The following is a 23,027-nucleotide window of genomic DNA, read 5'->3' as shown; positions in this document are numbered from 1 at the left end:
GCCCATGGGCAGCCAGAGCCTGAGCTCCCACCGCCGAGCCGGCCAGCATGGCTGCACCGAGCGGGCCTCTCCAGCGGCCATCATACAGTAATGATAAGCGGTTATATACGTCCTCCCTGTTGCTTAATTATGCGCTCTCGTACACAGGCAGCAAATGCCACTCAATAACACCCCGACGAGTCCCGCAGCCCTCGTATCGCAGGGAACCTGTCCGAGCAGCCTGCTGGCTCTCATCTGGCATCGATACTCGATGCAACTCGCCCCGTCTCGAGGATGCCGCCGTCCCAGGTGGTCCGGGGCCGAGACGCCCCTCCCTCTCACGCCGTCGCTCAAGGTTAATCCGACAGCCATGTTTTGCTCAGGTCAGGAGGCCGGGCGGGGTGAGCGGCCGGCAGGCCGACTGGCTGCAGATGTGGACGGAATGAGGAGACAGGAGCCGAGTGACTGGCTGGCGTCTGTCTGAATGCTCTTTTCTTGGCTGTTATTTTCTTTAGTGGGCCACTTGGAGGGATGGATGAGCTTCATGAAACCAGGGCAGACTCCTGACGGGGGCCACAAGTGGGACAAGGTTACCCCTGATCCCCCGTAGGCTCAGAGCCCGGCTCCATGAGGAGGGGGGCGGTCGCTCCAGGAGCAGAGTCACATGATTCACTCAGCTGGAAAACGCATCTGGTCTCACTTCTCAAAACCGATTGTTTTGATTTTGAATCTAGTTTTGACTTGAAGTGAAAACATCATGTTGTTTTGAGAATAACAGTAATTCATCACAGAACTCCACTGAGAGGAAAATGTTCTACAGTTTTATTGAGAATTAATTTAACAGAGCAGCCCTGTGGGGATCACCGCTCTGCTCTTCTTTAGACAGTGAAATAATAGCTGGAATCCCTTCTGCCTCGAGGGGAATGTGTTCCCAAAGCCAGCACATGTGCCTGTCTCCTGAGAAAAGCACAAACACACTATTTACACTGCTGATTTATGTCCACTCATATCCTCACACAGCTTATGTGGCAGGGGATGCATAACGGCCCAATTAGTTTCTGTTCTGGGTTTCAAGATGCTGTTGTTGCAGAGACGGTTTACAGTGTTGAAATGATCGGTCATCTCTGTGCTGTGGGACTCCACTTCTCCCTGGATTCAGAATCCAGATGTGTTTGGTGCAAGTAAACAACAGAAATGCACTTCATAAGCTCCCCGGCAGACCAGTTCATCACGACTGAACATTCAGAAAGTGTAAAGGCAGAATTGTTTCAGAGTCCGATCAGATGAGTGCAGAGTTATACTGAAGTCAGGCTGAATTATCTGCTGCACAGGTTTGCAGCATTTAGCAGGAAGCAGTCAGCCAGAGCAGAACGGCGAGGAAACATGCAGGCCGAATGAAACGGGTTTCAGCAAGTCGAGTCAGCGCTCGGTAAACCAGAGCTTCTCACGGAGGAAGCAGGACAATGCCTGTCTGGAGATAGGGGTTTGGAGGTAAAAAAAGAAAAGAAAAGGAAATTACTGAAGGATAAACTGTGAAGTTTACTTAAAACACACTTCCTCTATAATTTTATTTTTGTTAAGTGTACATTTACCTCATATTTCATAAGTTGTCAGGAAGGCAGGCGTTTGTGGGGTTGCCGCTGAATGTGAGAACCTCTGATATAAACTTCATTTGACGTTTTACCTGGTGATCCTTGTAAAGCAGGTTTTTGTCATATTGTGCCATTGTGTGTTAAATATTGGATTCTTTTCAGTGAATATAGTTATATAAATATATCTGAAACAGACAAAGTGCAAACTGCTGATTGATGCCTAAATCTTTAACTAAACTAACAAGAATCCAAAAAGTCAGTCACTTTTTTAAGATATTATAACAGTGAACCATCCTGTTCATTGAGTTAATGTAGATTACTGACATAAAGTCTTTCCTTTGTTTGAAGAAAATAAGAAAATTGGTGCAAAGCAGGAGAATAAAACCCACGATTACCTCTCTTAAGAGTGAGTACTGACATTGTGCACTCCGTAAATGGATTTATAACCAGACATCGGTCGTCTCTGTGTGACGTTGATGTTGGTTTGAACTGGTGGCGGGTTGTGACTTCACTCGCTGAGTTCTTGGAAAAGGCGAGAGGAGCCAGACTGGAGCAGCTCCTCCACCTCTTGACACCAGAGACAAAAGTTTTCCTGAAACTCCTCGTTTTCATGTCTGTTATTCGGCCTCCGGTAAAACAAAAGAGCCCAACCACCACCAGAATCCATTATTTAGTGAGTCTTCACTGGAGCTTCATTATTGATCACAGCTTTGATCAGGTGCTGTAAGCAGACCGTGACGAAATACCTTTTATTTTTTTAAAAGCTCTTAACAGGAGTTGTTTAAACGCTACAGATCTTTTAATTATGATCAAAGCTGTTTTGTTCTGCAAGAAAGAACAAAGGCAGATATTTCGAATACATGAATGATAAATGTGTCTTGAATTATGAACCATTTACAGCATAAATCATTAAACGGAGAACCCTTGTGTTTCAGATTAATTAAACGTTTCGCTTCCTCTGAGTCAGCAGGTATCTTCACCGAGTCCTGCCGTTTATCTCGGCTCCGCGGCGTCGACGCAGACCACCATATTGGATGGGTCACGTAATTCTGGCCAAGATGGCGAGCCGAGTCCCTGAAGAGGCCGATCCCGGCCGGCAGAGCCCACTTCAATCCTCCGTGAGACAGAGGAGGAGGGAAGCGGGTCTGCGGGGCCACTTAACAAGCCCCTGGGTAAAAATGGGATTTCTGACCTGCTTCAGCGATGCTCCAGTCAGACTGGCTGTCAGGGAGCTGCAGGTGGGGTGGAGGAGGGGGGGCGGGACAGCGGAGGCCTGGACGGATGCTGCTGCTGCTGCTACTGGTGGTTATGGAGACCGCCAGGGCCTCATTAGCTCAACGTTCCATCAAACACTTTGGCACCGGGGTGGTTCTCTCTGCCTCCATGTACCTCTTTCCTGTTCATTTCCTCGTTTTCATCGCTTCTCCCTCCGTGGTCCCCTCTTTCCCCCCGACCCTCCCCGTCTCACTGTCTCCCTGCTCCTGGAGGTCTCATTACCCAGACGGGCCTGTTCTGCTGCTCATCTGCCACTAAGTCAGAGTCCGCCGATGAGGATGATAATGACGCACCCTTCCTCCTCCTCCTCCTCCTCCTCCTCCTCCTCCCCCACTCGCATCGAGCGATAATCATTTGTTCTTGTTAATGCCAGGAAAATGCAAATGTGTTATGGCTGTGAGGATGTAAATAACGTCCAGATTGGCGCCGGGGTGATCATTCAGGGCACATTAGAGGGCTCCGCATGCCCGGGTTTGCATATCATTGATTTTTAGTGCAGGGGTCTTTGTGTAAGCAGGGAGCACACACAAACACACACACGCAAACTACACAAGCAGCAGTGTCTCACACACACAAACACACACACACACACGCAGCAGCATGTCGAGGAGCTTAACGTACATAAACAGGCCCATGTTAATGATTTATATGCGCGCTGTGGAGAAAAAGAGGCCGCATGTCTAATGAACATTAACCAGCGCCGATGCAGGAGCGCCGGCGTCTCGGAGACAGTCGGAATCTTTCTCCTCAAAAGCAGCTGATTACCCAAAGAAAGGGAGCTGCAGAATAAGCAGGACGTTGACTCAGCGCCGCGGACAGAGGAGCAGTTTAGGTTGGTTCAGTGTGGAGAAACCACGCAGCATAAATAGAATAAAACCTCGATGGTCCACTCACTGCATCCGGCTGTTCTGTGGAATGTTAGAAAACAGAAATAAGCCAAATAAATGATGAATTCTCTTTAGACCAGAGGTGATGCTCCAGTCCGGCCCACCGAGCCACCGGGCTGGTTTTAAAAGTTTCAAGCTGAGCGGAGAGAACGGCGACGCTGCCATGAAGGATAGTTTCCTCATTTCAAGCAAACTCGCCTCAAAGCCTTGTGGTTATAAAAACATAAATAATGCAACAGTTAAGAGAAGGTTTTTTTTTGGACATTTCACTGTTTATTGCACCAGAAGTCTGTCTTTGAAATTGGGTTTATCGTAGCCATTATCTAAACTGACTGACTGGATTTTGTAAAAATATCGACTTCCTCATCACATGTACTCTGCTCCACAACAAAAGAACTTTAAAGTTTAAATTTAATGGTTGTTATTGAACCGTTTTATTGATCCGGCCCACTCAAGATGAAACTGTTCTCCTGAAATATGCAAATTATTTTTAAAATAGAATTAATTTTATACATAAAATTTGACCAGAATCATCCAGTTCAAATTAACGTTGACTCCCAAGATCCTGTTGATCCTTTTATTTATTTTTAATCATCATATTGCATGTATTTATTTGTGTTTCAGTTTGTTTCTACGGGATAAAAGTGAGCCTGAATATGAGAGAAAAGCTCCAACGTGACCACGAGGTCATTTCCAGACAAATACGAAGCCGAGCCTTAAAACAATAACAACCTCTCAGGAGGAATGTGATAAAACATAACGGTGTGTATTGTTACAACAGGCAGGGACCCGTGTGTGTGAGCACTGGAGGCATCCGTCTGTAAACACACGAAACGGGCTCTGATCACGTGGAAGCTGTTTGCGTAGCGTGAACACACACTCGCCGTGTGTGCCCCTACATTATTACCGGCGTGCCTCTACGGCTCCACATGCGTGTGCCGAACACTGCGTCTGCGTCGCACACGCATTTAAAGCATCAGAATCAAAGGTTCTAGAAACAAACTCACGTTCTTCTGTTGTGTGCGAGCGGGAGAAAGATTTAAGGTGACTCCTGCGTGAGGCCCCGGGGTTCTCCACCAATCGCAGAGCAGTATGACAAGCTGCACCCCCCAGGGGGCAGTGTCGCTACCTATTTGTCAACAAAGCATTTCCTGCCTCAAACGCACAGTGATGCGTTTGAACCGAACTTCCCCGAGGTGTGCGTCTCTGTCTGCTTTGCATATCGCTGCATAAACCAAGACTAAACACAACTTCACAGCACGGTCGACTTGTGGAAAGAAACGAAAAAAAAAAAAAAAAACCAGAGTGTTTGTAGCTTTCCAAACAAATGCAGCGCAAAACTCGGAGCGGATCTCTGCTGCTGCCGCTGCGTGTGAATCCACAGCAGGACGGCGAGGCCGAGCGCTTTGATGCAGAAATGATGTTTGCAAAAGAAAGTTTTTTCCCCCTCTGTTTGCTTCACGGCTGTCTCTTCCTGTTTGCACCTCTCAGCCTCTCAGGATGCACTGCAGCACGTGCGCCCTGGTGACCAGCTCGGGCCACCTGATCGGCGGCGGCCGCGGCGACGAGATCGACCGGGCCGAGTGCGTCATCCGCATGAACGACGCCCCCACCGCCCGCGGCTACGGCCGCGACGTGGGCCGGCGCACCTCGCTGCGCGTCATCGCCCACTCCAGCATGCAGCGGGTGCTGCGCAGCCGCCACGAGCTGCTCAACGCCAGCCAGGACACCGTCTTCGTCTTCTGGGGCCCCAGCAACTTCATGCGGCGCGACGGCAAGGGCCTGGTCTACAACAACCTGCGGCTGATGAACCAGGTGCTGCCCAGGCTCAAGGTCTACATCATCTCCTGGCAGAAGATGCTGCAGTTCGACGAGCTTTTCAAGAAGGAGACGGGGAAGGACAGGTGAGGACGGTGTCTCCATCAGGACATCTGCAGCCGGCTGGTCCGTCTCCAGCGTGTTGTTAGGTCAGCGGCGAGGCGAAGGTCAGCGAAGCTCCTCTGATCCTCAGCATGCTCTCTTTCTTCTGTCAGCTGATGAGAGACGTGTCGTGTGTTGGGCAGCTGCAACACACGACACATCGGTGGATCTGGTTGTTTTCCTAACCAGAGGTTGGCGGTTCGATTCCCAATTTCACCCTACCCCAACGTCGAATTGTCTTTGAGCACTTATTACGCATATTGTTTGAGTTCAGTGTTAAGACGGACGCTCCGCCTCGTGCTCACAGTCAGCTGCTCCTCCTGTGATTCACGGCTTTGCATCACAGAAAATGTTTCCTGCTTTCCGAGGAGATAAAAGAAAGAGATGTATAACGTGTACATTGATTCAGAAAGTCAGACATTTTCATTTCTGCCTTTGAATTCTGACTCAACAGAGCTTCTTTCAGTCGCCTCTGCTCACAAGCGGCTCAGTGAGGAGTCGGCCGCTCTGAGGGCGGCAGGCGTATGGAGATGAGGCTGGGGTCATGCGAGTGCTGGAGCTGGAGACGGCGGCCTGCAGCCCCACGTCCACACAGCCAAGAAAGGTTTCAGTTCTGCAGCGGTTTCATGATCATACGGCTTCGTGACTTTGAGGGCGCCTCTGTCTCCACTTTCCTAACGAGCTGAAAGGTTTCCAGCTTCCAGTGTAGTGAACTTGATCCCACTTCTGTCAGAACGACCGTTTGATTTCTGCCTGGAAACACCTCAGACCAGAGGAAGTCAACAGTTTATACAAGTTTAAAATGTGACTTATTGATTCAGTGATCAGCGTCGGTGCTGCTGAAGTAGTTTTGCTTTGGTATGAAGGGCTGTTTGTGAAGATCTTGAAGAAGAAAACATCCTGCTTTGTGTTGCCTTGGTGGAGACATGTTGGACGCTGTGGGTTCCTACATTGTCTTCAGAGCATTAGAGAGCGAACCAGAGCAAAGTGATGAAAACACAACGCGACTCTCAAAAAGGCTTGTGTCCAAACCGCTGAGTAAACACTGCTCAGCATGAAAGGACTCCGTTTTAATGAGTCAGAGCAGAGTCCTGTTCTCAGTCCCGTAGAATTTAACGCTTAATGAAAAAAGAAGAAACCCAGCCTTACTCCGTCTCCCACTCAGTGTTTTCATCCTGCCGCTCGCTGCCTGAGCCTTTGTCTGCTGTGTCGGTGGAGACTGAATCTCACATCAGACTTTGGGCAGACGCCGGGTGGTGAAATGACTGAGTGGAGGATTTGGCGAGTGGCTCAGACATCCGTCCCTCAGAATCTGTGCCTCCGATCGCGGTGAATGTTTACAGTGAGCAGGCGGCTTCTGTTACTGCTCTTATTTACCGCTTCTCATCCGCGGCAGCTCCAGGCGTTAACATCTGTCAGGCTTATTTCTGCTCTGTGGAGCATGAAAACAGAAAAGAAGGAAGTATTATTGTCACAGCTTTCTAATATTTGGGTTTTTTTAAGATGTTGTTTGAGGGCAAAATGTACCACACCTCCATGAACGGATATGTTTTGAATTGAGGTAATAAATCCCACTGTCTTTCAGAGTTGGGAGTCAGTGAAAGCAGCGCTGACAGCCGCAGAGTTTTTTGGGTAATCGTCTGCACGGTTGTCAACCCTGAAAGTTGTAATTGTAATTATGGGTTCTGCCATTTTGGTGGAGATAATGAAGACGGTGTGGGACGCTGCAATCCGCACAATTTAACGCCAGGAGCAGAGGAGACGGTGGAATCAGGTGCTCCTCTGCATTAAGCTGCTAAGCTAGATTAAACTTCAGCTGCTGATTAAAGGCAAATTGGCTCTAAAAAAAAAAAAAAAAAAAGTAGTTTAATTTTTTTTCTAGCGTCGTCCCATACTGCTTTGTGGCGATCACTTCAGTCGCTGGAAGGGTTTGGCGAGCGGCAGCGTGGCTTGTTGGAGCAAGTTGAGATTATTCAGTCATCAAAAAGATGTGTTTAGTAGTTTCTCCTCCTGTTGGGACTGAAAATGCACAAACAGGCCAAGTGAAGTCTCAGAAACATGACGCGGCCTCAAGATGGGAACTGGAGTGATTCGTCTGCAGCGATCGGCTTCTTCAAGTCGCACACAGGACCTCTGCATGGAGCGCAGCAGTTTTAGAAATTGTGTTTAATACTCCACAGTTGAAACAAGTCCTCCTGAATGGGCGTGGAGAGAGAGTCGGCGCTCCGTTCGGCAGATTGTTAGAGTAACCTTTAAAGGCCAGGCCGACGCCTGCACCTTTACATTTATTTTGCCCGATGAGGCTTCAGCTCAGGCAGACGGGAGGCATACCTATGCCGAGACGCATAAAATGTCAGCAGACTCCTTAAACTGTAATAAAGGATGATGAAGGCGTCGTCTGTCACGTAAACACGGAGCGTCTCTCCGTCCGTGAGCACATTCTCATCTGCAATAAGGAGAAAGTGAGACGGAATAAATCACGGCGCCCCGTCGAAAAGACGAGGAGCAGCGGTGGACAAAGGCCTCCGCCAGATGGAAACGCAAAAAAATAGACTCCTCCGCAGTTTCTGCATCCATGAATAATATTGTTTTTGATGGACGCGGCGTGAGAGCTCAGCGGTTTGCACTCATGTCTGCTGGAAATGTCTTCTACAGACACAATTATCAGGAAAACAGGAAAGTCAAGCTTTGGTCTGCTCAACTCTTCAAACACAAACTCTTCTGATTAGGCTTGAACTCCAAGAGTCTTTTTTCACACACGAAAACTCTCAGAAGTCTGGTGTTTTGTTTGTGTGGCGTCAGCCGAAGAGCTAATTCTCGTGGAAGCGTTGCGCCGTCCAGGACGGCCGCACACCGACACACCGAAACGGGATTTGTCAGAATGTGTTTTCCAATCGTTTCTTACATCCTTCCTCTTCACCGCAGACTGAACGGATGGCATCGGGCATTACTCACTGGAGGGAAACACTTTGCTGCTTTTTAACTTTAACTGGTCCATTTTTTACATCCTGTATATGATGTTCAGGGGAACCAGAACTCATGAAAACATCCACTTCTTATTCTTATTCAGAAGCTGCCTTGATGACCAGCATTGTTTAACGACCACAAAACGCCAAATTGCTGTTTTTGGGAGGAAAAATATCGAGCTTTAACGTACTGTGTGTCAGTTCTGGTCCAGTGGGCTTCATTAGACACCAGAATCTGAAAACGCTTCAATATTTAATTCCTGTATTTTGCATATCTACACAAGAGGAGGAATTATTTCTATCAATGTTTAATTCTACAGGGTTTTTTTTCCTACCATTGATTGTTGGGGACAGAGAAGTTCAAGCATAATGAAGCATTTTTATTAACCTCTGAGAAGACGGTGTTAATGTGTGTCTTTAATTATAGAGATGTGTGTGTGTGTGTGTGTGTGCAGAGTAAAGGCTCATGATCATCGATGGGAACACACACACACACACGCAGGCAGTTTGCTGTGACATTATTTCATCTGAATCATGAATATTATGAATGGATCGCTTGCAGGTTTGTTGAGATCTGTGATCGAAAAGCTCGTTTCTTACATGTACTGAAAAACAGCAATACTGATGATGACAAAGAAGAAGAGCTGCAGTCAACAACAGGGAACCCGCAGTCATGTTGAGAACAAAAGCAGAAACTGGAAAAAAAGCAGACGGATGTGGGGAGAAAAGTTGGTCGCATGTCGCGAAAAAACCTCAGAGAGGCGTAACGAGAGGAATCTCAGAGAAAATGTATGCATGGAGCTTCAAACAACAGAAACTGTGCTCTTTTTCTTGTAGCTGTCACCGAGGAATGCATGAAATAAAATAAGATAAAATACGCGGTGGGACGGGAAGCGGGGTGAGAGAGAGAGTGACGCAGGAGTCAAGGAGATGCAGACGAAGAGGGGAACAGGTGAAGGAGCATGAATTAGTAATCAACCTCAAACTACCTGCAATCAGCGCAGCCGCTCCGGTCGAAGGTGTCGGGGATAAAACCTCCGGAAGTGCTCTTAAAGAGCGAGAGCAAACTCAAGCTCGTGGGTTTTTTTTTTTTTCCTCCTTCTACTCAAATGTGCATCGGCTCGTCCTCCTGAGAGCATCCGCGGGATAACGAGGCCCAACAGGTGTTTCCGCTTCAGCTAATTGCCTCTAATCACACCTTGATGCGACCTTCAGCTCCCAGCAGCTGCAGAGCGGCGGCGGTAAGGAGCCCAGCCGAGGAGGAGATACCACCCGGCAGGCGCATCTTCCCCTCCTTTCTGACAGTCGAACCTCACATCACATGGGTGCGTTTGCTCCGTTTCCAGTACCGAGCTGCGAGCATCGCTCTGCTGCGCAGGACGGATCTGCCATCCCGCTCACTGCTCGCCTCCAGCCGCCGAAGCTGAGAGCTTGACATTCCGCACCGCGTTATTCATCAGCGTGTTTCATAAACAAGGAAATGAGGAAGACTTGCTCAGTGCGATTAGCCGCATGGCTCCTGACTCAGACCTCCATGCGTCCGCCGCAGATTGCCTGATTACTAAACGCTGCGCTTTGAACTCCCCAAAAAAAAAAAACAAAAGCAAAAGGTTTTCTAATTTGCAAAAGAGAGAGAGCGTGTGTGTGTGAGAGAGAGAGTGAATTTGAGGGGGTGTGTTGCTGTCGCGTCGGAGCCGAGCCGCCGTGTTTGCATATCACAACAAATCAACATGTTCCAGACAACCTGGGTCCGGTTTTAATTAAATGAAAATGAGGAGCCGGCGCCGCCGCTGCGATGGCGTCGCGTTGGGCCGACTGTTTGTGCTGCGGACGGACTAATGAAGATGAAAGTGCAGCGTCACTGTTTATCACACTGTCACTCAGCCGGCAGGAAGTCTGGACGGTTTTACAGCAGAAGAAGAGAAACTCGACTCTCATTAGCAGAGAATGAAGGAACAGCTTGGAGCTGTTTGCTGAATTTGCAAAGAGAAAAAAAATCAAAGATGAGTCTAAAATGACTTCCCTTCAGTTGTTTTAATCAACACTTTGACATGAAAACACTGCTGAGTCTATTTAATCACACAGACACACACATTCACCTGCGCTTTTGCGAATACAGTATTTCTTTTGTAACGACGCCTTGTTTACACGACAACGTTTTCAAGTTAAAACAGAAAACTTCCTTTGGGTTCTGGGTCCGTTTACATGGCAACAGTGCTCAGACTCACTGAAAACACAACTTTCTGAAAGGCACACCGCAAGAATACACATTTCAAGGTTTCTCAGAAATGTATGAGCTGCACTTAAGAGCGGAGAGATAACCAGGGCAGGAATGTCAAACTCATTTCATTCAGGGGCCGCACAGAGCCCCACTCCATGCTGAGCTGGCCAGACTGATAGAATAATGCCTTAAATACCTTTGAATTTAAACTTTAAAGCTTGTTCTTTCTTAAGGAGGGCTGTATCTGTGATATAAATGTCTAGATTTTTGCAAGTAAAACAAAGAATTACTTCTGAAAATGACTGCAGTCTCAATTTAAAGTCAATTTTAATATTTTCCTTGTGCAACATACAGTGAAATGTTTAAAAAACTTGTGTAACTGTTGCATTCTGCATGTTTTTATAAGCTCACGCTGACAGCATGGCTCTGAGGCGACTGCTGATGAACTCTGGGTCTCAGAGTTGTCTGGTGTCGCGTATTGTTTTTACACTGTAACCGCTCGGTAAACTCTTCAGTCTTTAACATTCAACTGATTATTATATAAATCAAGCGAGAAGAAACTCTGGAGACAACCTCCAAACACACACACACACGCACACACACACACACACACACACACACACACACACAATAAGAACAGAAGGACCGCCAGCCGGAGCTGAAACGGGGGATTAAACCACTTCACCGGCGTGCAGCGTGCTGGGGCCTAATTGCAAAATATAAATACAATCAAGTCGCCGCTTCAGAAACAATAACTAATGGTCACCATGACAACTGTTTGTTCTAGTCTGCGAGCACAGTCCCTCTGTTTCTGCTCTGCGGTCGTCCCCGAACGCCGCCGGTGACGACTGAGCTGCAATAAGATGCAACACATGCAATCTGTGGCAACAAAGAGCAGCTCTGGAACGAAAGACGCTGCATGCAGAAGACGCTCAGCTGTCTCTGTCTTCTGTCTTCAAACACAGCAGCTAGCGCGTCTACCGAGGACAGAGACGCATCTTTAAAGACGGCGTTGGTCTTCTTTGGCTTCTTTTTCACCTCTCTCAGCTCCCTTTCTCGCTTCCCGGGTTGGAAATGTTCCGATTCCGGAGCGAGCTAAAGAGACCTTTTATGTCAGGATTCCTGCCTGACGTGTATCTCCACCCGGCGCCGTTTCCCCCTGAGAGAGAGCGACAGTCAGGATGTGTGAGCAGCTCTTCAAACATCCAGGTAAAGCCTCGCCGGATGTGTCACCGTCATCAGCAGCAGGCCGACCCGCAGCCCGATGCCTGCCTGCTTGTTCCTGTCAAGACGTTTCTTATCCGGGCCCGGGCTTTGTTTCCCCTGTCTCACCGAGTTTAAACCTCAGCCGCTGCTGCTGGTGTGTGTGTGTGTGTGTGTGTGTGTGTGTGTGTGTGTATGGGGGAAAGACAAGCAGCAGTAACAAGCTCTGAGCGGCAGCAGGGCGATGAGGCCAGTCGGGGAATAAGGAAGACTTCCTCGTCGAACGGCCTCGGCCTCCTCTCTCACCGTCCACACACTCCACAGGGACACAGGAAGTCGTCCTTTCTCCTGCCCGTCTCTCTGAGTCCTCGTTTGGAGATTCTCACAGGCTCTTCCCAAAACATAATCTGGACAGAAGATTTATTTCTTGGATTTTTTCCCAAGTGTGACTGGTCAAAATGTGTTACAGGCAGAGTTGAGATGGAAAAAACAGCCTTCCTGGATTTCTGCTTGTGAGTTTTCAGGATAGAAAAAACATCTTTTTTACTTCCTTGTGGAGTTTTGTCCAACTTTAACCCGTCGGGTCGTTTTGACAGGGCAGGGACTGGATTTCAGAAAGATAAAAACTACATGACAGACTGAATATTGAGCATATTCTTCAGTGAGGCGGTGGTGAGTTCAAGTACCAGCTGTGTGTAGTTTGCATGTTGTCCCAGTGTGTGAGTTTCCTCCAAGTTCTCTAGTTTTTTAACCAAACTCAAAAAACATATGTGTGAGGATGACTGGTGACCCTTCAATTGCCCCGAGGTGTGTGTGTGTGTGTGTGTGTGTGTGTGTGTGTGTGTGTGTGTGTGTGTGTGTGTGTGTGTGTGTGTGTGTGTGTTTGTCCTGTGATGGACTGAAGTTTAAGTCACAAGGCTTGTTGTTTTTTCCCACATTTCAGTTCTTCAATTTCTTTACCAACGAAATGAAAATCTTGCAAAGTGAAACTAGTAAATGGAGAAAACCTGCTAACAGAAGTCTGCTGAGGTTCAGCACCTTTTCACAAATATCACTTTATGTTCACATTACTCTGCCTTCTCAAAAAAACCATGATTTATTTAGTGTGATGTAAGATTAATTTCAGTCTCGCTCTGCTTGTTTTGCTCATGCATCTCGCCATATGGCGAGCAGCTTTATGTCTGGAAATCTCTCCTGCAGGATGAGTCATGAAGCAGAGTTCAGCGCTCCGTCTAAAACCAGGCGGCGCGGCGTTAGCGTCTCTCGCTGTCACCGGTCGAAGTGAGGCTCAGCTGCTCAGCAGCTAACGGATTCCAATATCTCTGCGCTGAGGTCTGAGCGCTGAAAACATCAGCTGGATGTCTCCACACTGCCGAGGCGCTAGAATTTTTTCTCTCACATCATTTGCAGATTGATTGGAGGGATATGGATTGTTTAGGGAATGTTTTGGACAGCTGCAAAACTCATCTGCATAACTGTGCTCCAGCTGCGAGAGCAGGGCGGAGAGGCTTTCTGCTGGAGAGGAAGGAGGAGGGAAGGATAACAGATGCAAGCGGGAGGCAGCGAGGGACAGGCAACATGCAAACTCCACTCTGACCTCCAGCATCTGACGGGGTTTGACAGAGAGCCGCTTCTTCAGATATTCTCTGATGGACATTTAAATTCGGCGAGCCTTCCTAATGCGGTAAATGTCACGTTTCCTTCATAACGGCACATGACCAGAGCTCGTCTCTCTGGGAAGCAGCCGAGGCTCCGTCAGTCCTGCTGTCGGCGCCTCGTGAAAACCGAGGCTACTCTCTGATTAAAGCTTTGATTATTTGACGGAGTTCCTTTGTATAAGTCGATACGCGGGACGGATCTGGACTGTAATGAAGCTGCGACGGAACTTGAATGATCTCGCAGTCAGGGAAATCGACCTCTGGATGTAGATAAATCTTTATTCGGCCACATCACAGCAGGGGGAGATTTTCTGATTGTCTAATCCAGTTAATCACATCGGGGAGGAATACGGTACACTTTTTAAACTGCTGTTCTCCCACGCATGAAATCCATCTGTCTTTTGTTGCTGCAGGAGGATTTCTAACTCCTGGCTGAGCACCGGCTGGTTCACCATGACCATCGCCCTGGAGCTGTGCGACAGGATCAACGTCTACGGCATGGTGGCCCCCGACTTCTGCAGGTGGGAGTCAGACGTCTCCGTCACCGGGAGGGCTTTCACAGCAGCGCTGCAGCTACACCTACATCTGATGATTAGATTTCAGTGTCTGTAGATGTTTCCAGAGTTCTAAAAGCGGCCGTGTGTCGGTAAAGATCTTCTTCAGTCATCAGGTTTCTGAAGAGAAGCAGACTGAAGCAGCAGGAGAGGCTGTCAGACTCCGGCCTCCCAGTGAAGAGTGGTCTGGTGGAGAGAAGGCCGTCTGTAGCCCGGGTGTCAGTGTCCGGGTGGAGGGACGGCGTCAGAGATTCGTCTCACCTGGCCGACTCCGCTCAGGTCGGAGTCGATCGGGCCGCCTTTGTTTCCCCGGGCTTTGTCCTCCCTCTTGTGTGGCTGCATTCGGCTCGCTCTCTGCACCATTCACAGCCGCTTTTCAAGTTTTCATTCACCGCAGTCTGCCGTCAATAAAAAGAAAAAAAAACCATCGACTGACACAATGAAAGATCAGCCGCTGAGAGGGGGAAGAGGGGGAAGGTCGCGCTGGTGGCTGCACTGCAAACCCAGGTGGACGAGAGCCGCACTTCTTCCTGCATGATGGATTATTCATTATGGAAATGCAGACTTGAGGGCCTCCAGGAGGAAACTGGAGCGATAATGTCACAACAACACACCGTCTGATTTTTTCTGAGAGATTTCTTTCATTAAAACGGTTTTCATTGAGCTGGATGAGTTCACTCATACCCCTTTCCCACTGGCCAAAACACCCGTTTAAACCCGCTAACCATCGGCTCCTCGTGGCAGCGGGAAAAGCTTTAACCGGCATTCCGACCCGGGTCATTCAACCCTGCAATCGACCCGGGAATCGGGAATTTACCGGGTCAGCACGGCTCCGTTAGCGCGCTAGTTGTTGTTTCTGGACACAGCGCGAGATTTCCATTGTCCAGATGACCCAGCACTGGCAGGACAGCGAGACCAGAGAGCTTCCCCTGATCCGTGGGGAAGAGGAGATTCGTCTGCAGGTAACTGGGACGGTGTTCCGCTGCTTTGTTTACTTTCATTTTGCTCCGTCGCGCTGATGATGTCATCAACGCGGGACACCGTCAGCGCGGGAAAACGCAGCGACGCGGATAGACCCGGGTCTGCAGGCGGTGGGAAAGGAGTCTGAAAAGCCAATTGTTAGCGGGTCAAAAAAACGGGTCGACCCGCTAGTTGCAGTGGGATGGGGTTTCAGTGTCTTTCTGAAGAAGCAGGTTTCTCCTGGGGTTTATGGCCATTTCGTCTACTCCCAGTTCGTCTACTACCTTTTTGGCAAACATTCCCATTTCGTCTGCTTTTGTCTACTTCGACATTAGACCACCAAAATAACATTAATTATGAAAGTTATTTAAGAAACAGGATATTTATTATGAAAACTGCTACAACAGCTATTTTATTTCCCTAAACCTGAACCCTTTCAATGCCCTAACCCTAACCCTTGAAGTTTAGTATTTAAAAGGGTAAGAATGGGTCAAAATATAGTATTACAGCAAAACCTGTGGAAAAGTAGTAAAACATGTGGGAAAAATACACAGCAGACGAAACTAGATGAAATGGGAATATATGTCGGAAACAGAGTAGACGAAATGGGATGTTGCCTCTCCGAGACCCGGCTCCCGTACGGGAGAGAACGGCCCGGAACGCTGGGATTCGCGGCAGCTTCTGACTCAGTATTGCTCCTGGCAGCCGGCTCATCCAGCCTCGTTAGCAGAGTTTAATGGTTTGAGTTACAGCTCACGTCTCGTCCATCGCAGGCGGCGCCCTAATTGGAGCATTTTATTGAACAAGGAACAAATCCTATTAGATTTCTCAATAAAAGAGAACAAACTGTAAAATCTTCAATATATCTTTGTTCCTGGCTCTGATTGATAAACTGGGTTCTTTTCTTTTTTTTTAGTTTCAGCACAAATTAAATGTTAACAAGAAGGACTGCCGCTTCTTTTCTTTGAGCAAACGTTGGCAGGAGCTGCTGTTCACTGATCGAGTTGATTCTCATGACCGCAGTACGGAGGTTCGACTGGACGTGATTCAAATAAGAATCATTTTAAAAAAAGATCATGATGTTGAAGCATGAAAAATACGCCGTAGCTTTTTCCCCCCTCCTGTCTGAATGTACACGTTGTTTTGTTTCCCCTGTTAAGTTGCAGTTCTACAGTTGCTGTTTCCATTTTCAAACCCTTCAGCTCCTCTCGCGTCACCGCCGACAGGCTTCGACATGCATGGTTCTCATCAGCAGGCCTCCTGGAGCAGTTATCATTTCTGAAACTTAAAAAGAAAGAGAACCAGCAGAAAGCAGAGCGGCTGAGCTCTGCGCCCACGTCGTGTCACTCCGGTGGCCTCCAGGACTTCTGCAGCACCGCCGTTTAATCCCAGATTAGATTCAACACGAGCTCCTCAGGAAGGTCAGACGCTCACAGTAAGATCGAATAAATGCAAGATAATGAAAAGAGGCTTCAAATGTAACAAGGAAGGAGCCGTTCACTCACTGCACTTTTTGTTTGATAAGTTCACAGATTCAAATCTGAATATATTCAGTCGATCATCTCACATTTCTCTTCTGAGCTTCCTGAAAATGGAGACGCTGTAGTTGTGATAATGCTGGAACATCACGTCGAGGTGCGTTTTGTTCCATTTTAGCTCCTATCAGGGCATTTCGCTCCTTCATCTCACTGCCGCCGGGGTTTTGGTATGAAACAGTCGCTGACGAGACGTCGGTGACGTTGCGGTGTTTGTTGGAGTCTAAACTCCTGAGCAGCGTCAGCGGCTCCAAAACAAACGGGAAACTTTCAGCAAGCTACTCTGAGTCACCAGACAGCCAAACAAAGCAAAACAGCACAGAAGCTCTGAAAGTTTCCCCGAAAAAGGAAAAGAATGTGAGACCAACCCTTTCCCAATTTAAAGGATCATTATCACTGAGATTTTTTTATTTTCATGATTATTAATTGGCTACTGAAGTTTCTGCAGAGACGTGAACTTCAAGCATCACTCTGTAAATTATTGAAGCGTCGTGAGATCACATTAAAAATACATTTTAGTATAAAAAATGGACTTGGGCTCCTCGGTAATGTGCACCGGCTGTGCCCCGATATGATTCGGAAACAATACGGGATGATAAAACACACCGTGCTGCGGCGATTTGAGGCTCCAGAATACATTAATACACGGAAATGACCATTTGTGAAGCTAAGTGCTGGAAAGCAGCAAATGAAACATCTTTAATGACTTAAAATGTGACGAATGTGTTTACAAAAGGCAAAGGTTAACTGGACCGGTGTTCAGCACTGTGGAGACTTGAAATGTTTGAATCTCGAGTGAAGCTTGACAGCAGCAAATTACAGGAAGATGAATCAGGCCAGCATGATTAGGGCGAAAGTTTCTGATCTATAAAGAGCAGATGAAAGGCTTATTTTGGTGTCGCAGGAGATTGCAGTGACTCACTGAAGTGGTTGTAAATGCCAGCCGTGGCCCCCCCCTCTGTCTCCGTGTCTGCAGGGAGCCGCAGCACCTGTCCGTCCCCTACCACTACTACGAGCCCCGCGGCCCGGACGAGTGCGCCATGTACATCTCCCACGAGCGCGGCCGCCGCGGCAGCCACCACCGCTTCATCACCGAGAAGCGCGTCTTCGCCAACTGGGCACGGACGTTTGACATCCACTTCTACCAGCCGGACTGGAGCCCGCCGCCTCTCCCGGCCAACCGGACGCTGCGGGCGGCGGCCAGCGCCGCGCCGAGCAAGACGTGACTGGCGTGGAGGACGTCCCCTCAGTCCATCCCCGAAACTCAGAGGATGGAAGGAACCGGTAGCGAGGGGCTTCGAAACCCCGGAACTGAAACTGACACACAAAGAAGGAAGGAGGAACCGCTGCTGCAGATTCAGACTGACTCCTGCTGATGCTGGTGGACGTCTGCGGCGGCGGCGGCGGCGGCGCTCTGTGTACCGGGGGGAAGAAATACACCCCTCCTGGAGAAACCTTGTAAATTGAGGTTATACGAGGAGGCAGCCTCATCACACTGCATGCTGGGGACCCTCATGGTGTTTGGTGTACGAGTGTGTGTGTGTGTGTGTGTGTGTGTGTGTGTGTGTGTGTGTGTGTGTGTGTGTGTGTGTGTGTGTGTGTGTGTGTGTGTGTGTGTGTGTGAGTGTGTGTCCATGCACACGTTTACTCGAGGGATCACAGAGAAAACAAACTTCATACAAACTTCGCCAAGTCTCTGTTGGATAAAGGTTCAGTGTGATCCAGCGCCTGGAGTCTGACAGCGGCAACATCGAGTTTCACAAGTTTCAAAATATCGTGGAGGCCAAGAGGGGTGTGATGAAGTAAACTCCTGCGTCGTGCAGCAAAAGGCTGAAGCCCCTTTAAACCAGAACTATCAATCAGTCCTGACTCTTTATTTGCACTGCCATTCATAGCGAACCCGCTCAGATCAACCTTATAACAGCAGCAGGCGGGAGGCCGTTCCCTCCCGCTCTGATCCGCCTCCCGACGCATCATGAGGCTTTGTTGGCTCCTGTCAGCAGTTAATAGTGCGATTTATACCGCTGCAAGCCGGATCTCCATGTAAATGCACAGCATGTCACACCAGACGAGGGGCAGATTAAGACGGAGAGCGGGAATGCAGCCGCGGCATCCATCCTGCCGTTTCCGTCCTCTGTTAGCCTGAATCACCTCGCAGGAGAGTTACGGCGTCTCCCAGAATCCCGGCTTTTTCTTTTTCTTAGACTGATGAGTGTGTGATCCGCCGCTCTCCCTCCCTCGGACGTAGCAGTGTGAGTAGTGAGCGGACGGATCCAGAAGTACGACAGCGTGTTTCACGTCACACTTCCACGGCGGAGACGAGAACACAGCTGCCTCTCCGAGATCAGGAGCAGCTGCGGCAAGCGCCGCAAGCAGGGGCCGAGATCTCAACGCTCCGTTCCAGACGCGCACGATTAGCGTGCATCAGGAAAGTGGCGAGCACGGGGATATTTTTGGCTTTTGTTAAAGTGGATAAATCATGATATGGCTTGCAGGGCTTCAGAGCCCTAATTGCATTATAGATGATTCGTCTGGTCGACTAAATGGGGGGAAATTGTGAAAAATGTTCATCTCAGATGCCTTCAGCATCTTCAGTAGAGCGCTCTTCAGTCTCGCAGACGCAAATTCAGTGGTTAGTGTGGTAAAAATAATAACCTCAACAAACCCTGAAATTTCTCAATTAACATTGTTTTGAAAAAACGAACATGACCTTTTCTGCCCAGACTTCAAGACTTAAATGTAAAGTTGAGACCGTTTGCTGTTCCATGTCATCACTTGAAATCAGTCTTAAGTGAAGCAAGCTAATTATAATCGCTCCTTCAGTCGCAATTCTGTGGTCTTCAGTCGGAACCGGGTCGTCTATGCAGTCATCCTCTCTGAGCCGAGCTAACTCACTGCAGCTAAGCTTAATCCGTGGCGTCTGCGTCTGCGAGCGGCGTGCTCTCACGTCAGTCTGCATCGGCGGCCGGTTGGACACCGAGCCGCAGCCGCAGCACTTCAAGCATGAGGGGAGGTTTTGCCTCGGGGGCGTTCTGCCAGAAATCCAGCCCGCGTTTTCTCCTCCTAACCCTAAATCTTCCTGGCAGAACGCCCCGGGCCAGACGTCTCGCGTGTTCCAGTGTTCCCGGCGTGCAGCAGCGCAGCGAATCCAGCAACCGAATCCGATTCAACCGCTTCGTCACTGAATTATCCGTTGTTCTACACACAAAACTGGCATCAATGGAATCTAAACTTTGGCTCTACAGTTACGTAAAGTAAAAATGTTCCACATACAATTCAGACAGTAGTTCTGTTTGCGTTCATCTCAGATTGTAAATGAGGACGAGACACGGGAGGAACGTTGACTCACCTTCACCCTCCACCGGCGGAGCTGCCGTTCCCCTCCTCCGTCCTGCTCCTGACGCGACGCTGTGTCACTCTGAAATAATAATGAGAGGCAGGCAGCGCTACAAGGCCTCCTCATGACTCCCCAGAGCGCCGCCGCCGCCGCCGCGGCATTTCGGCTGGAAGACGGCACGGCGCCGCCTCGTCGCCCGGAGGTACGGCGCATACATCAAGGTAACATCCAGCGTTCGGCAGAGCGCCGCCTCCATTTAGAATCGGGGAACCGTTAGCAGATCGATAAAATGACTTCATTTGCATTTAGGATGAATAATGGCTCATTTCTAGTTTTGAACCATCAGCTTTCTGTTCGTCTTCTCATGCAGCGCTCCAACTAATAATTCCAATTAAGAACCAACCCTTTTAAACAAGCAGCAAATCAATGAGTATATAAACAGGGTTTATGCACATTTATCCAGCCGTTTTAATTACACAATTAATACCTACTCGGAAAAGTTTGATAGGAAAGCAGAAAGGAGGGCACGGCCCGGAACCACGTCGGGTTTTTCTTGCACATCCCAGCAGTATTTATCTATTTCTAACGATATAATTACTGAAACGAAGCAGACTGACAGCGCTGCTGAAAACAGGGCTGGATGGATTAACGAGCTGCAGATAAATTGATTTTTGGGCCATTGAAGTTTTTAGTGAAAGTTATGAGGCGATATTTCCCGAACCACTGAGAGGCTGCTGCATAAAGCCAAACGATGTCTGCAGACAGGAACCGCTTCCGCCGCAAATTTAGCTTTATAGGTGTATAAATTCTCCCGGAAACCATATTACAACCCAACATTACCGTCTGCAGCAATCAACAGGAAAATGCTTCAGTATTAAAGACTTCTTAACGCCGGGTGTTTTTAAAGGAAGTAGAATAAAATCACTTGAGGAACTCCTCAAGGCCTCCGGCAGCTCATAAAAATCTCAGCAAGTTGTAGGAAACGTCTTTTCAAATTTGCAGGAACTCGAGTGTTTTCTAGAAATTTCCATTTTTGTTAGACGAGCGGTCGTAAAGACCTGCAAATTACCAATCCATAAAAACATGAATATCTGAGCTGAAAATGACTTTTGCTATGAAAGGAACGTGTGTAATGCTCTATAATGAACAATACCAAAAAAACAGTGAGGGTCAGAGTTGAACCCTGTCCTGAACTTCATCAGCAGAAACACGGACTGACGGTCAGGATGAAGTTCAGCTCCTTCGATCTCATCATGAAGCTTTTCCAGTGTTGCTGTCATTTAAACATTAAAGACATGTTTTTATAAAGCAAAGTCTCTTCATTTATTTAGTCTGTGTGGGATTTGCGTCAGAAATGAATGTGAATCTTTCTTCCGAGGAGATTTCTGGTTCGTTCAGAAATCCTCCTCCAGCACAGGCCCCCTAAAACAAAAAAAACTTGATTTTAAGACATTTTAAACTTTTTCTCCTGGTGAAAAGTCTCATTTTCTGTGCGAGAGCCTTTCATCATCAACATCCTGTCAGATATTCACTCTTGACCTTCGAAACTCTATTTGTGTTCTTCCACCAGTTCCCAAAACTCTCTCCAAGGCTGAAAAACAACACTGAACCCCCTCAGTTTCAATATTTATCCTGAGATCTAACGTGACAAAACTATTCCCCGTGCTTATGAATTCACATTTAAATTCCCTTTGCTGTCTTGAAGCTCAGGCTCGGTTTAAAATACCCTGCGAATAAACGGATGAACTCAAGAACACGCATGTTTGAAGAACCGCCGCCGTCCACCAGGACCCGGCCTCGCCGCCGTTCCTTTTCAGCCACACAGCTGATTTATGCCACAGTTATTGTTGCAGATGAGGAAGAGAAATCTGTGGCTGCTAAAAATGACTATTACCGTTCCTGAGAGTGAGCGACAAGACAAAGACCGGCTGACAGGCGAGCAGCTGGAGATCCAAAGTTTCCAGGGAGATCGGACAACCTGTCAGACACACACCGTCTCCCAGCAGCTTGTGTGAGCTTGTGCGTGAATCATTAAATTTAGCAAGCTGCCACAAGGGGCTAATGCTGATGAGCTCCCTGTGTGACCCTTCAGGCTCTGACACCGTCCCGTCAGCGGGTTCCTCCCCACCCAGGCAGCCAGACTCTGATCTCTATGAGCATGGAGGAGCCACGGTGAAGGAAGGCTGAGAGCAAGAGGAAGTGAAGTCCATCCTGGAGCGGGTTTCACATCAAACAAATCCATCGGAGATACAGAAGCTTTCATTCTTACTGCCTGCGCCGCGGGTCCATCGGGCGCTCCATCTTCTGAAAGATGAAACTGAAGGAATACGAAAACTGCATTTGAATTGTTTGGAATATTTTTTCTTTTTGTGTGAGGAAACAAAAGGAGTGCGCGTTGATTTCAAGGTTTCCCTCTATAGCATGAATGGGCTTTGAATAGAAACTCCGTCGGCCGTCGCTTCGAGGCTTCTGAAGGCAAACAGCAGAGCAGGCATACCTCAGCAGCATTGATCCAGCACCGTGGATGTGAAGGTGAAGGGCGGAGCGGCGGGAGCAATCAGCCCCCATTTACACAGCGATTCAGGGGAAGACGCAGCGTCTGCGTTCTCCTTTCAGAGGAGTTCCACGGTCATCCAGCGTCCGTTTACTCAGCAGCGGTGGAAATGTTAACGAGGCAGTTTTCATGTTGGGCCACTAGTCGGTGCTACTTTGCAAAGAACATGAAGTAAGCCTCTCCAGAAAGTTGAGTTTTCCTTTGTTTACACGATGAGCGTTTTCGAAGTGCATTGGAGAAAATTTCGAAGTAAATAACAAGCTTAAGTGCAAAAAGTCATGAGTAGTTTCAAACTATTTACAAAAACCTCAAATGAAAAACTTCCTACTGTCTACAGATCTCAACAGATGTTTATTATAATGTATCTTTTATTGTGAAAATCTGAG

At 48.2% G+C, this 23,027-nt stretch overlaps 1 protein-coding gene across 1 annotated transcript in view; it reads left to right on the top strand.

Moving 5' to 3' along the window:
- The window catches only part of st6galnac5a (ST6 (alpha-N-acetyl-neuraminyl-2,3-beta-galactosyl-1,3)-N-acetylgalactosaminide alpha-2,6-sialyltransferase 5a), a 46,490-nt gene extending 25,116 nt beyond the window's left edge, over nucleotides 1-21,374 (top strand). Inside the window, exons 3-5 of the mRNA XM_030115474.1 lie at nucleotides 5,225-5,637; nucleotides 14,115-14,222; nucleotides 17,727-21,374. Of these exons, the coding sequence (XP_029971334.1) occupies nucleotides 5,225-5,637; nucleotides 14,115-14,222; nucleotides 17,727-17,976 (771 nt within the window). The 3' untranslated portion in view covers nucleotides 17,977-21,374. The remainder of the gene's footprint in view (nucleotides 1-5,224; nucleotides 5,638-14,114; nucleotides 14,223-17,726) is intronic.
- The last annotated feature ends 1,653 nt before the right edge of the window (nucleotides 21,375-23,027 follow it).

The sequence above is a fragment of the Salarias fasciatus genome, chromosome 18, assembly GCF_902148845.1.
Source record: "Salarias fasciatus chromosome 18, fSalaFa1.1, whole genome shotgun sequence".
Taxonomy (NCBI): domain Eukaryota; kingdom Metazoa; phylum Chordata; class Actinopteri; order Blenniiformes; family Blenniidae; genus Salarias; species Salarias fasciatus.
The sequence above is the reverse complement of the archived record's forward strand: the minus strand, read 5'-3'. Positions and strand labels throughout refer to the sequence as shown.